Here is a 14990-nt window from a genome sequence, read left to right on the forward strand (position 1 = left end):
TGCGTGCGCGCATGTATATACATATATAGACATAGTTAGACAATTAAATTAAGTCCAAAACAAAGTTATAAATCCCTTGGACTAACAGAGAGAAAATGGAGATGCAAAAACTGACCCCACACAGTATCCTGACTGCAGTATTCTTATTTCTCTTTAGGATTTGTAGTAGAGTATTTCTCTGTAAGAACTTACACCAGTATTTTTTAAATAGTGATTGCATACAGACGCCTGGCTTCTATACGGGAGCATATCGTCATTTTACAACCAGGATGCTACCTAGTGGTAAGTCTACATTGGATTGGCTGATAAATAATGAAATCCTCTCTACAGAGGACAGAAATGGAACGTTTAAATTTCGACGATTCTACAAATGTCTTCTAAATCCTGATAATTTTCTGAAAAACCCACGATGTTTCTATGTCAGTGGTTCTCAAGGTTTTTCATGTCAAGCACCCAAAAAATTATATGAATTTGGCCGCCGACCCCCATTTGAAAATATGTTGTTCCAGGGATTCCCCCCCCCCCCCCACCCCACCCCCAGAAGCAAAGATTTGAGTTAATTGTTTTTCTCCAAAAATAGCAGACCTACAAGCTCGTAGCTATGAGCCTGTAGATCTGCTATTTTTCAATAGCTAAAGTATAACAATGCTTAAAACACCAAAAGGGGTTCCCGCCCCAAAATGGGTTAATTCCGAAATCTCACTGTTGAGCTCAATAGAATATAAGAACGAAGCACAGTCATCACTGCAGTTGGATAAAATCTTATATTTCAAAAGGTGAACATTATATACAACAGATTAAAGATTAAAATACAAAACTAATGTACTGCCAAAAAAAGATGCTAAATAGTACAAAGGTGTGTGAAATGTGTAATTGCGTATTTTCTTTGTCTCATGCAGTCATTTCATTTTTGTCCTCTAATTCAGGTGGTTTAATCTCCATCTCCATGAGGTACCCTGAAAAACACAACAGACGTGAATGCTACTTTCGTTTGTTTTTTTTGCAAAGTGTGTGTGTGTGCGTGCGTGCGTGCATGTGCGTTGAGAAACAGACAAGTGAGAGAGAAATGGTTGTTCTATGGTTTTATGGTTAAGACTTTGAGATAGGTTTACAATTAGGAAAAGGGGTGTGTGTGTGTGTGTGTGTGTGTGCACGTCTCTCACTCTCAGTGTGGTCAATGTCAGGCCGGGTGGCGATGAGGATCCAGGCGAGGCCGACCAACAGCGCCACCACCAGGTTGACCGTCAGCCAGGGGTGAAGGAAGTGGTGCTCTGAGCCTTGAGGCCTGAGACAGACAGGGAGAGCAGATTCAGTCAAAACGGCTTCAAAAGCTGTTCGGAGATAACACCATAATCCATCCATCCCATCCATTCAGTGTTGTTTTTAGTTTTAAGTCATATTCTCTTGAATAGTTTTCATTTAGTTTTAGTCACCTGGAATGTTTTAGTGTTAGTCTAGTTTTAGTCGTCATAAGATTTTTAGTCGACTAAATCTACAGTTGAATTAGTCGAACAAAATGTATTTTGGCGGGCCTTGATGCCGTTTTTTACACTTGCTGAAAATAGCTGATCTACAAGCCCACGACACGTTGTGAGCTTGTAGATCGGCTATTCTCAGCGTGCAGCTAATTGTAAAAGGACTTATACACTAGTCCCTTCCTAACATTTTAGTCTAGTTTTTTGGTTTTTTGATGAAATTTTCATTATATTTAGTCTTATTATTTAGTTTCCATTTAGTTTTCGTCAGTGGAAAAAGGTAGTCGCCGAACATTTTTCGTCTTTTTTTTTAGTCGACGAAATCAACACATCCATCAATCTTCAAACGCTTATCCGTAGTCGGGTCGCGGGGGCAACAGCTCCACCAGAGCGCTCCAGACTTCCCTCTCCAGAGCAACATTAGTGACTTCCTCCTGGGGGGGACGTGCCTCGAGGACCTCCCTATAGGGAGACGCCCAAGAGGCATCCTAAACAAGATGGCCGAACCACCTAAGCTGGCTCCTTTCCAGGCGAAGAAGCAGCGACTCTACTCCGAGTCTCTGTCGCATGACTGCAACTTCTCACCCTATCTCTAAGGGAGATGCCAGCCACCCGACGAAGAAAACTGACAGACAGCGATTCTAACATCAGAATCAATAACACATACAAAGAAATGTTATAAGTGCGTCCTATGAAACACATGGTTGTTGTTCTTGCTTACTATAAATCGCTCTGGATTAAGAGCGTCTGATAAATGCCTAAATTGTAACAATTGTATCAACAAAACTCACCAGTTAAAAGGACATTTTGACTTGATCATTCGATTTGACTTGACTCACCACAAAGTTACATTGGGGCTTTCGTAGAGGTTGATACGATCGCTGGTCATCTGCTGGCTGAGAGACAGGACCAGGGCCGAGGAATAAACTGTAGGTTGTACGGAAAGATGCACAGACAGACATGCACGCATGCACGTGCACACCCAGGCAGGCAAATGGGACACAGTAAGTGTAAGCTGGATAGAGACGAGCAGAATGCTAAACAAAATGGAGAAGTACATTATTGTGAAAACCTTCCTTCTTTTCTGCCAACTTTCCCCCCATTTTAGTCGTTATGCCAATTCCCTGATGTCCCTACACACTTGTGTAGTGTTGTCACTGCTGACCCCTACTGGTTGGTCTTGGGACTGGTTGGTCATAGGGATCATAATCTAAGTTCCCAGACGTTTTCGGCTGCTGCTGTGTGTGCATTATAAATACAAAGTTAAGAAGAAACTACAATCGAGATTATACTAGAGAGTGCGGATATTCCTTTTTTCATTCAAATAAATGCATGTCTGTTAAAATGTGTGTGAACTAAAGACTCACAGAATGCTGCCAGCGCCACAGGGTCCAGTGTGACAAACTCCCGCATAGCCGTGGGGCCTTTAGCCAGATTCATCCTGAACAGAAAACACAGTATGTGAATTCATTTTTCAACAATGTGTGTGACTACATACTGTACACAATGCACACATCTCTTTTAAAGCAATGGACTTATAATTGATTTTATTTCACAATTTCACTTTTTCCCCTCACATCATTTTGTATCATCAGAATTGTCAGAGACAGTTAGGAAAGCAAGATAATACTTTATCCCAAACTGTTAGCAACCTATAATATGATGTAAAAGTGGTGGTTAATATTTTTTACAGTCTGGTGATGGTGGATCTCATGTGACCAGCCTTGGAAATATCGACTCTCATGCCTGAAAATGCTGCCCACCCTTGTATAGAAAAAAACTATTATTAATATCGGCCCCACCCTACTGATGTACTGAATGCTGAAGACCATATCGCTCTATTGATGGAAGATGATTCTTTCTCAACGCTTTTGTTATTATTATTATAATACATGTATTTAAAATGGAGCATACACACAACTCCCCCTTGGGCTTAAGTTGTACTCTGTCATACTATCGGCGAAAATAGCTAATCAACGCATGATACGCATCGCAATGTGACACTTTGGCCCCTTTTCCTCTAGGGTTGAACCGGCCCAGTTCTTAGTCCATGAGCCAGATCCCCAAAATTGGAACGTTAATTACACATTATGCAATTATGCAAAACCATACCTATTTTAAATTGTTTATAGGATCATTGTTTATAGGATCAATATAAGTAAATTAAGATATGATAAACCCTTCCGTAGCTTTGTCATATTTATCACAGCTTTAGTAATTTTCACCTATAGTAGCCTATACAGGTGAATAGGTAAAAATGTAATTAATAGTTATCACCATGAAACCGATTGATTACTTACACAAAGATAATGATTTATTGAATTTAGTTTTCTGAAATTGTAAAATATGAAAAAGCTACTACTGTGGAACTGTTATAATATATTAATTGACTTATATTGACCCTATAAACAATTTAATATAGGTATGCTTTTACCCAATGCATAATGTACGTTCCAATTTTGGAGCTCTGACTCATGGACTAAGAACCGGGCCGGTTCAACCCTGGTGGAAAAGGGGCCTTGGTGAGCTTGCACTAGGGCGGCTAGTTTCAGCGTGCGTAGGAGAGGGGAGAGCGTACCTGTCGAAGGCGGCCACAGTGCTAATTGCCAGCAGCATGTAAAGCAGAGACTGCGACGGATACGCCAGGCTGTGGTAGTGTTCCAGCAGGTTGTCGAGAGCTGTGAGCTCAGGGCCGGCCAAGACGTACACTATGATGGTGTTCCACACGGCGTAGCCGGCCAGGAACCCATGACAGAACACCCCTAGATCCCTGCAGAAGAGAAGAGAGGAGAGGAGGAGTGTTTTTCATTCCCATCTGTCTACGGATATGGTGTGTGCTTCTTCACTGATACAGTGACGCACTCACATTCAATTCAATCTTATTAAAGTGTCAAATCACAACAAGTTGTCTCAAGACACTTTACATGTAGAGCAAAGGACCGACAGAGATCCCCACCCAGAGCAAGACATTCTATGACAGTGATATTAACGAAAACCTCCCCCTTAGGAAAAAACGTCAAGCAGAACCCGACTCTAGGGTGGGCCAGAGAAATATAGTAAGAGAGTGGCGACACTAGCGTTGACTCCCATTGTAACAATGGAATACGGAAGTGCTCATTCTATCTCAATGGGATAGTTCCAGCCATAGGAGCAATGTTTGGAACTATAGCCCATAGGCACCCGCTTTGCGGCGAGATCAAAGCGTGTCGCTACTCTCCTACTCTACACTCTGGGGTGGGCGGCGACCATGTCAGGGGAGAGAGAAGGAGAGAGAGGAGGAGAAACGGAGAGTAGATATAGCCACATAATGATGGAGACAAAACTGGAACAAGAATAAAAGGTGCACGGCACTGCACGGGCGCACACACACACACACACACCTGAACCCCCTGTGTACTCTGAGTGCCACGTCTCTGGTGTTATAGAGAGACTGCAATTCCATTAAGTTGTCCGACTGGTGATTGGTCTTCCCCCCCCTGTCATAACGCTCTGCTGGCTGAAAACGCTCTGCAGATGCGCGCGCACGCGCGCACACACACACACACACACACACACACACACACACACACACACACACACACACACACACACACACACACACACACACACACACACACACACACACACACACACACACACACACACACACACACACACACACACACACACACACACACACACACACACACACACACACACACAAGCAGTCAGTGATTGTATTCATCTCAAGTCTAAATTAATCAGTACAATAGAGTGAGATGTTGTTCCATCTTGCAAATTTGCTCAAATTGAACGAACTAAGGTCTGTGTTACCACTGTGTTCAGAACATTTTCTTATGACATTGGTGATCTCCATATTCGGGCATACAGCGAGGACGGTCACACACACATTCCTAGATAGAAGGCAGATTTCATGACATCGATCACAGACACTCACTTGTCCGCTCTACGAACCCCTTCCCCACCGGCTTGCTCTGGCCCTGGGGGGCCGAGAACAGGGAATGCTGGGGGATCGAGGAAGAATCATCCGTGATGATGTCATCCGCTTCTACGTCGAGCTCGGCAGGCAGCTGCGACTCTGTGACTTTTGACTTCCTGGTTTGGAAGACATCGGAAGGGACATTGTCAGATGTGTGTGCGTGTGTGTGTGTGTGTGTGTGTGTGTGTGTGTGTGTGTGTGTGTGTGTGTGTGTGTGTGTGTGTGTGTGTGTGTCATCACAAATAAAGGAACCACCATTCCAATTCATTATATTTCACTGATATTAGTCTCTTAAACCAAGGTACCTTGTCATATTTTGTGATATCTTAAAAGAAAAAGTAAATTTGAGTGAATTTGAATCTTGACGTTACCTTTTGGCTCTTTTGGGGGTTTTTTTGGACAGATTACGTGAAAACATGGATGCTCAGTGTAGAGGATAGTTATAGCTTTGATGATGCTCTGCTTTCTGCATAGCCTCCGGACCGAGAGGCCTTTTGTTTTCAAAAGGAAAACAAAAAGCGGATGAGCCTAGCCTCGGTCCCGGCCTTACTCATCTGCGAAGGGAAAAGCGGCAAGCCTGGTCACAACCTAAGGCCAGAGACGCTATCGGCGGAAGTGTCGGCCCGGAACACCCCTCAGATGTATTTCCCCCGGATACGATATTTTTTCTGACCAATCACAACACTCGTTTCATTCACGGAGAATGTAAACTGATTTGTAAAGCATCAACGTAATTTCTTTCTCTGTATTTCGCTAACCAATAATATAGTGCAGAGGAGCGTCGCTCCAAATTTGAGGGGAGGAGGAAGGGAGCGTAGGCTCATAGGTTGGTGAACCAATAGGAAGTCGGCGCTAGTTTGTCCCGCCCCTCTATGCCCAGAAATAGGTCTAGTAGTCTCTTTCAGGCTACTGTCTGCATGATGAACACACTCACTTCTTCTTCTTTGGTTTTTTGACAATTTCCTCCCCGTCCGCGTTCTGCTCCGGCCCGTCTTCGTTCACCAGGTCTGCCTGGTCGTCCTCAACATCTGCAGTCAGACACACCATGAGTCAGACACACCCTCCCCAAACCCTAAGCTAATTCCCTTTACTCCCATTCACTGACTACAATTGGTCCAAAATGCAGCAGCCCGCCTCCTAACAGGTGCAAGAAGGTTCGACCATATTACTCCCATCCTAGCCACCCTCCACTGGCTGCCCATTTCTTTTAGAATTCATTTTAAAATTATACATTTGACTTTCAAGGCTAGGTCCGCCTTGCTCCGTCCTACATTTCAGACTTACTTGACTCCTATGAGCCAGCCCACGAGTTGAGATCCTCGGGAAAAGCCCTTCTCACTATAAAAACAGGCCGCAAAGACTTTTGGCAATCCGTGCACCCTCACTGTGGAACGCCCTGCCACTGGAGATCAGGCTTGCCGACTCGGTCGACGGTTCCTCGTTTTAAATCACTCCTGAAGACCCATTTCTACAAAGCTGCTTTTAATCCTTTATCGTTGTGATTTCTTTGTATGTATTTTTCACCTTTTTTATCTGTTTTCCACTGATGTGCCATTATTTCGTGTTTTTTTGTTGTTGTACTATTGCCATTTAAGATTTAAACCTATGGTTTGAACTTTCTTCTTCTTTTTCCTTCTGTGGTGTCCTTCATTCACGGGGTCGGAGGTCGCCGTCTCATTGAACTCATTTGTCCTGCGGTTGTCCAGGCCTCGCATCTCCAACCCAGGCTCTACACACAAACAAGGAGGTGTGTAGGACAAAACTCTTTGGTAATCTTTTGTCAAAGTGATGTTATTGTAATCTGAAAAGCATTTATGTTTGGCCAAAATGATTCTGGTAGGTTTGGAGGTTTGGCAATATTTTAATCACTTTGAACAAAATGTAAGTCTTAAAAAATGTCTCAATACACTCAATATATTATACATGTTTATTCCACTACTCCACTGATTTTATTTCTATTTTTATTGTAAAGCCCTTTGTAACCATGTTTTGATAAGTTCTTGTCTTGTGTTTGAGAGAGACCTACCTTCCAAACCATTGGTCTCCCTTCTGGCTTTTTTCCTTCTGGTTTTGATTACTGGAGCATCTTCTGCACAACATATTCAAAGTAAAACAAGTATGAATGAAACCACGTCCTTCCAAACGAATGTAATACATACAGATTGAATGTATTTCGTAGGAAATTCATAGGCACTAACTTACCAACAGTTTCTTGACTGCATGTGTCCACGTGTCATGTAACAAAAAGAAAAGCAGAAGACGTATCAATTAGATTAGACAATCTGCCAAGTGTAACATCAACACCATTACACCATCCAGAGGTAACGATTATCTTCCCCCTGAGCTAAGTAGGCTAGCAAACATGGCTGGGAAGATCATGGGCATGTCCACCCCCCCCCCCCCCCCCCCCCCACACCCCCCGTTGAGACAAGCTCGGAATATTGTATCTGATCCCTTGCATGTGTTGTACAGAGAGTACGAGCTAATGCCATCCGGTAGGAGGTATGTCAATCAAAATGCTCAATCAGAGATTGCCGAATGCACTTTACTGACTCAGAGATTCAGGGATTGCCAACTGACAACTGACTAGTTGCACTTTATCAAGGGAATGTGTGCAATATCTCTGTTTTGTGTATGTTGGGTGTTTCATGGTGTTTTTCCTTTTCGTATGTGAACGTGTCTGTTATTTGTATGCAGCTGTGACTCTGTCTCCAAGACAAATTTATCCCAAGGGAGACAAATAAAGACAACCTTGAACCTTGAACCTTGAGTCCCGACCACACATTTGAGCAAATTTTGAAATTCTTTAAACATTTTTCACGTCACGATACCACGCGTTGTGAGCTGCATTGATATGTCGTATACGACAAAGTATGTACGGCTGAAATGGTTACATTGATTGGCTAAATTAATTTCCAAGAGTGTGTGGTTGCTCAAAGTTGAACCAGCCAGGATGACAATTCGTAACGTGAGTGACAAAGTGCCTACTAGCAGTAAAACATAAAATAGTATAGCTGGTGATTCATTTCCCACTTACTATGGCATGGCAGGAAGTGACCGCTGGCCATGCTGAGAGAGAGAGAGAGAGAGAGAGAGAGAGAGAGAGAGAGAGAGAGAGAGAGAGAGAGAGAGAGAGAGAGAGAGAGAGATAGATAGAGATAAAGTACTCATTATGCAGAATGTCTCATTTCAAGTTTTAAAATGTCAAAAGATCTTCTGAAAATAGAAGCTCACAAGCTCACAATGCGTCGCATTGCAACGCATAGTGAGCTTGTAGATCAGATATTTTCAAATGGCACAAATTATATAGGGCTGAAGTGGTTTAGTAACCAATGTTTTCAAAAAAATGTAGTGGAATATTTTCTTCTTTTTCTTCTTCTTTTGTTTAGGTTATGTTTATTAAACTTTAGGATGTTTTTTATTTTTTTGCTAATTCAAAAATTCAGAATATTTGCTTCTGAGATGTAGTGGAGTAAAAGTCAAAGTACTGGAAATTGGAAACACTCAAGCAACGTGCAAATATCTACGAATGTCTTCTAAATTGTAAAAGTTTTATGAAAAACCTGTGTTTCTATGTCAGTGGTGCTCAACCTTTTTCATGTCAAGGACCCCCAAAAATAAATAGTAATTGGCCGCCGACCCCCATCTGAAAATATGTTGTTCCAGGGACCTCCCCAGAAGCAAAGATTTGAGTTAAAAACATTCGCTCTGAAAGAATATATTCCAAATTTGCACTACATTTTCATGATTTTTCAAAAATAGCAGATCTAGATCTAGATCTGCTATTTTTCAATAGCTAAAAAATAAAAATATAACATAATCCTTAAAACACCAAAAGTGGTTCCCGTCCACAATGGGTTAAGTAAATGCACTTAGCTATACGTTCCGCCACTGAACACACCTATAGAAATATCATAATGAGTAACCACTGAAGCCTCTTACCTTTGGTTTCATAGCCAGGATGCGAACCCAGCAGTTGGGTGGCATGACACTGTAACATCTCATATGATACGCGGTGGTATAATCCCATGCTAAATCTGTACGTGGCTATATTTCCATCTGACACGGATTGAGGATTAGATTAGGCCTATCTGAGGCACGCACACTGTAGGCCACTCAACTGAGACTTTAAGTGTTCTCTGTGTACAAAATTACACTACATGTTACCATTTTTTTCACATTCTCAGAGTTTTTAACTGTAACTGTGTACTTAGGATCAGACATGTATCCCAGTTTGAATAATTATTATAAAATGTGATTTAAAATGAACTATGCTGTATTATGTTTTGAGGGCACTGTGATGGCCCATCTGTAATTTAATCAATTGATTACACACACTGTAAATATGTACATATCTGTTTGTTTTTACTGATGTCTCCCCTTTTTTTCCTTCCCTTTGTCTTATGAAAATAACAAAAAGAGGAATTCACACACTGTTTTACACCTGAAAAAAACCTGTGGTGTGACAATAACGTTGATTTTGTTCTGATTCTGACCTGCAACCATGCACTGTCTGCACATCTCTTCTCTAGGCTAATTATTCGACTCAGTCAGTTTTCGCTGCAAACACTGACTGCAGTCATATATTTATTTACCTGTGGAAGAGGTGGCAGTTCCCTCCGCCGTGTGTTACTCTGTCTCTGTCCAAGTTGAAAACAAAATAAATAACTTAAGCCAATATCGTCAACACAACATTATAAACAATTGTACAGCTGCAGTAATAGATGTTTACATCCAAATAAATGTGAACTGAAAACACAAAATATGTGAGGTTTGTTTTGTTACTTGATGATGAAAAGTTAAACAAAGAATAAAACCGTTACCCGTGCGTGGTCGTAATCCATATTCCAAAAGCGTCTAAAATGAAGAACGTCTTTGAGGACAGCAAAGCGGTGTGTCTTAATACACGAGCATGAGTTGTATTAATAATAATTGGTGATATCTCTCTAGTAAGTGCATGCTGGCTGTTGTTTACCCCTCTGTCTGTTGTTTACGATGCGTTGCTATCACATTGACCAAACGTTGCTACCCGGAATCTTCTGCTGGTGACGCACTTAGCCGATCTACAAGCCCACAAAGCGTCCCATCCGCGACGCTTTGTGGGCTTGTAGATCGGCTGTGTTCATCGTACGTACGAAGCATAAACGCCGGGCAAAACTTCTTCACTTGTGTTTCCTGCTGAAAAGATCCGCCCGTTGGCGGCCAGGCGGCGTATTGCTGCCTCCCACTGTTGGTTGTTGGGTACTTCTCATTTAATCCAGTGGTTCCCAAACTTTTTCATGTCAAGGAAAGGACCCTCAAATTGACACTCATCAGCCCGCGGACCCCCATTTGAAAAGATATGCCAAGGACCCCCTAGGGTGACCAGATGTCCCTCTTTGCGTGGGACAGTCCCTCATTTCCAAGACTTTTCAGGCGTCCCACAAATTGAGACCCTGTCCCACATTGTGACTGGCAGGCAATTGCATCGGTGTTCAAATGCCCTAACAGTTAGTCCCCTAATAGTTGGCCTTCTGTTGTAAAGCTATCTCATTGTCTCTTCCTGCAAGATGTGTTTTTAAGCCTGTTAAAATAGCATAAAAATAAAGCATGATTTTAAAACAAAATGTGAGACACCAGAGGAGTTTATAAAGGCCATAGGCCAATAGGCCTATGGTCGAATATGACATCAAGGCATTTCATAGCAACTCAAATAGTAAGTTGCTAACCAGGTACTCCAGTATCGCTTGTGTGGGACAAGTGGGATGTCCCACTCAAAAATACCCTCATAAGAGAAGGCTCTATGATTCTCAACCTGTTTCATTTCAAGGACCCTCAGTTTGATATGCACTACGGACCCCCATTTAATGGCATTTCTATCTCTGGGACCCGCAATTTATATTCTAAAATCATTGTTAATTTAACTCTCAGAGTTACAGACCCATAAGGGTCCATTTGGTTCCTATAACGATCATTTAACTGGGGACCCCCTGGAACTCCCTCAAGGACCCCTAGGGGTCCCCAGACCACTGATCTAATCCATCACATTCACATATTTGATTATTTCACCACTGTGAGCACATACTGTATAGGACTTTTTTTAAAGCAATATATTTATTGCATTTTCTTTTCTTTTTTCCCCCCACAAACCATACCGTGTGATTTTAAATGATTTAAAAATCTACATTGCCTTGGAATTTTACACTATCAGTGTGAGAGATGAGTGGCAATCTTTCATCCATGATGATGCCATTTTTCACCTTACTGTAGGCGACATATGTTCCTCGTTTTTCCATCTATGCATTAAATGAATCTGTTCTATCAGTGTATAGCTTAAGATACAAACTGATCCGTCATCCGTGTCAAATATGTTCAGACTGACACTTCTACATCAGACAAACAGACTTCAGCACAATAAAAATGTACACTTCAATCTGTATAAATAATCAGAATCAACCAGGTCGATTCTGGATTGATTCGACCCAGTATCAGTTTCACGCACACAGGTTACAGGTGTAAAGAGTTGTGTGACGTATTATTTTATTTGTGCATGCTCCAAATTTGTGCAGTTTTCCCACTTGCCACTGCACTGCAGTTTGCCATAACAACCATGGAAATTTCCGTGTGCATGGGGTCAGTAAGCCAACAGCACCCCAATTCATACGATATAGTCATAGTCATACAAAATAGTCTTTATTTGGGCAACAGTTCATGCTCTGCATGACATCATATACCAAAACTCTGGTAACCTTTAAAGTCTGTGAAGGGTGCCATGGCACAGCAACATGTCCTTACCCAGATATGTATATATTTATTTACTAATTGTAAGCCTCCTTGCTGCAGGCCTCTGTTTGAGAAGCCTTAATGTGACTTGGTCATTGGTGTCATTGATTGTTGTCGCAGTGTGCAGCCATCAGTTTATTCAGTTCTCACGACAAACGCGGTCACGCGGTCAGTGGGTCTGCGTCCTCGTCCTCGGGGACATTGGACGGAGTCCCCGCATGCTGTACCACTCCCTGTCCCTCAGTAGACACGGATACCACGTCAACCTTGTGGGGATTTTAGGTACCAAACCGCATCGGAACGTACTTCTAGACGACAGAATAAGGATAGTCCCTGTTGCGGAGATGAACGGCATTCGAGTGGGACCCAGAATCCTTACGTATGTGACAAAGGTCATCCTTCAGTCACTACAGCTCCTCCGTGTGCTGATGGATATGGACGTACAATCTCACATTCTCATGCAGAACCCCCCAGGCTTGCCTAGCATCGCTGTGGTGGGCCTGGTGTGCGTCGTGCGTGGAAGCACGTTTATCATCGATTGGCACAACTATGGCTACACCATCATGGCGCTCTCCCATGGACAGAATCACCCTGTTGTCAGACTGGCAAAGTGGTACGAGCACTTCTTTGGCCCCCTGGCCACCCACCACCACCTCTGTGTTACCAATGCCATGAAAGATGACCTGTTGAAGAACTGGGGAATCGAGGCGACAACTTTGTACGACAATCCTCCTTCCATATTCAAGGAGACTCCAGTCAATCTCCGGCATAAGCTCTTCGTGAAACTAGCCAAGAGCTATCCTCAGTTTCGGCTTAGCGGTGTTGAGCACGTGGACGGGTCGGTGGAGAGGACAGCCTTCACGGCCTGCAACCTTGCGGATGACACCGTCACCCTGACCTCGGACAGACCTGCACTATTGCTCAGCAGCACCAGTTGGACAGAGGATGAAGACTTCTCCGTTCTTCTGAAGGCTCTTGAAAACTACGAAGGATTTATCAGAAATGGAACTTCCCTGCCATCTTTGGTCTGCGTTATCACAGGGAAGGGCCCACAGAAGGAGTATTACAGAAAACTGATAGACACTCTAGTCTTTGAACACGTGAAGATCTGTACTCCCTGGCTGGAGGCCGAGGATTACCCCGTCTTGTTAGGTTCAGCTGACCTGGGCGTCTGTCTCCACAAGTCCTCCAGTGGCCTGGACTTGCCCATGAAGGTGGTGGACATGTTCGGCTGCTGCCTGCCCGTCTGTGCCGTCCGCTTCGACTGTTTACACGAGCTGGTAAAGCATGGGGTGAACGGACTGATCTTTGAGGACTTCCAGGAGCTGGGTCAGCAGCTGAAGTCCCTCATGTCCGACTTCCCCAGCGCTGAGGGCAGACTGGGCGTCTTCAGGAGAAACCTCCGCACCAGCAGGAGGCAGTGCTGGGACGACAACTGGGACCAGAATGTACTGCCTCTGATCAGTAGACATGACCACCAAGGGCACCCGAAATATAATAATTATAAGTGATATTATTCCATTGTTAAAATAAGTGTTAATTAATATAGAATGATAGTAATCATTGCTATGGAGCGTTTGTTAGTATCAGGGGTCTCCCTGTGATGTCCAGCACTTTAAAGATGGAATACCATGATTCCCCCCCTCCCTAAAACATGATCATCAGGTAGGCCTATGATGATACTAGGGGAAAGAAAATTTGTTAAAATTATTTTGTATGTGTCCATGCCCACCAGTCCATTAATTAGGCCTGTTTTTCGGGAGGTGGTGATCCATCTGAACTGAAGCCGCACCCACAGCAGTTTTTGTATGATAAAGGATTAGGGGAAGGGATGATATTATGATGTCACTAACGTGGTGTATTTCGATTAGGCCTTTTGACTCAAAGCCTTTGAGTCAAAGGCTTTCAGCTTTCAGGATGAAACAAAAAAAAATCCCACTGAGGGGCGCTTTACCAACCCTTATCATCTTACTCTGACATGCATATGCCGATTTGCTCAGTGACAGACAAAACAAACATTAATCGAGCTGTTCATTGTTAATGGCATTTAATGTTTGTGTTGGAGACAAAACAAACATTAAACTCCATTGTCAATGACGTTTATAATGATGGGAACCGTAAGGTTATTCCAGTTCGAACCCGGGCTCCTCCAGAGTTACTGTTGAAGTGTCCTTGAGCAAGATCTGAACCCCTAATTGCTCCCAATGAGCAGGTTGGTGGTGCCTTGCATGGTTTCCTCTGCCATTGGTGTGTGAATGGGTGAATGTAAAGTGCCTCACACTTTACAAGGAGCTACCGGTATATTCAAATTAATTCACCATTTACCAAGACATATTTCAATATTCTAACCACAACTGTATGTCTATTAGAGTAATCACTGCACTCCATCTTTAATGAACAGAAAATGCACTTTCATGTCTGGAGACCAAATCAGGAGAGAGAACCCATACAGGATACAGGATAAACAAGAAATAAAGATGGCACAAACAAATGACAAATGAGCAGACTGGAACAGGAACACTATAACATTTAAGCTGATAAATGGCTACTCTCTTATTGATTTAAAATTTGCAACCCACATGGGGGAAAAAAAAGTAAAAAATCACTTTATCACTTAAATATCATGTATGAACATTAAAATGAAAAACTCAAGGGTCTAGTCTGGGTAACTAGTTGGAGGGCTTCAGGGCTATATTCTGGAGTACACTTTACAATGTTGGTTTGAAGGGCTGATGATTTATTTGGAAGGATGCATTTTGTTGTCACATTAATAA

At 42.8% G+C, this 14990-nt stretch overlaps 2 protein-coding genes and 1 long non-coding RNA gene across 3 annotated transcripts; 1 reads left to right on the plus strand and 2 right to left on the minus strand.

Annotated features, from left to right (window-relative positions):
• Positions 1 to 750: 750 nt before the first annotated feature.
• Positions 751 to 7546, minus strand: tmem237b (transmembrane protein 237b). Its single transcript, XM_079495059.1, has 10 exons — positions 7481 to 7546; positions 7058 to 7183; positions 6389 to 6482; positions 5413 to 5570; positions 4856 to 4982; positions 4054 to 4245; positions 2843 to 2916; positions 2315 to 2402; positions 1164 to 1285; positions 751 to 956 (listed from the first exon to the last, which is right to left on the minus strand). The coding sequence occupies exons 2-10, from the start codon at positions 7167 to 7169 to the stop codon at positions 892 to 894; spliced, it is 1032 nt and encodes a 343-aa protein (XP_079351185.1). The 5' UTR covers positions 7170 to 7183; positions 7481 to 7546; the 3' UTR covers positions 751 to 891.
• A 940-nt stretch (positions 7547 to 8486) lies between these two features.
• Positions 8487 to 10454, minus strand: LOC306916958. The gene is made up of 3 exons (XR_013789066.1): positions 10278 to 10454; positions 10050 to 10094; positions 8487 to 8523 (listed from the first exon to the last, which is right to left on the minus strand). It is a non-coding gene; the product is annotated as an uncharacterized lncRNA (long non-coding RNA).
• A 1749-nt stretch (positions 10455 to 12203) lies between these two features.
• LOC306917565 (chitobiosyldiphosphodolichol beta-mannosyltransferase-like) lies at positions 12204 to 13727 on the plus strand (the record flags this gene model as incomplete). Its single annotated transcript, XM_079495858.1, has 1 exon — positions 12204 to 13727. Exon 1 carries the CDS (start codon positions 12219 to 12221, stop codon positions 13725 to 13727), a length of 1509 nt encoding a protein of 502 aa, XP_079351984.1. The 5' UTR covers positions 12204 to 12218.
• Between the last annotated feature and the right edge of the window lie 1263 nt (positions 13728 to 14990).

The sequence above is a fragment of the Electrona antarctica genome (assembly GCF_951216825.1).
Source record: "Electrona antarctica genome assembly, chromosome: 24".
NCBI lineage: Eukaryota > Metazoa > Chordata > Actinopteri > Myctophiformes > Myctophidae > Electrona > Electrona antarctica.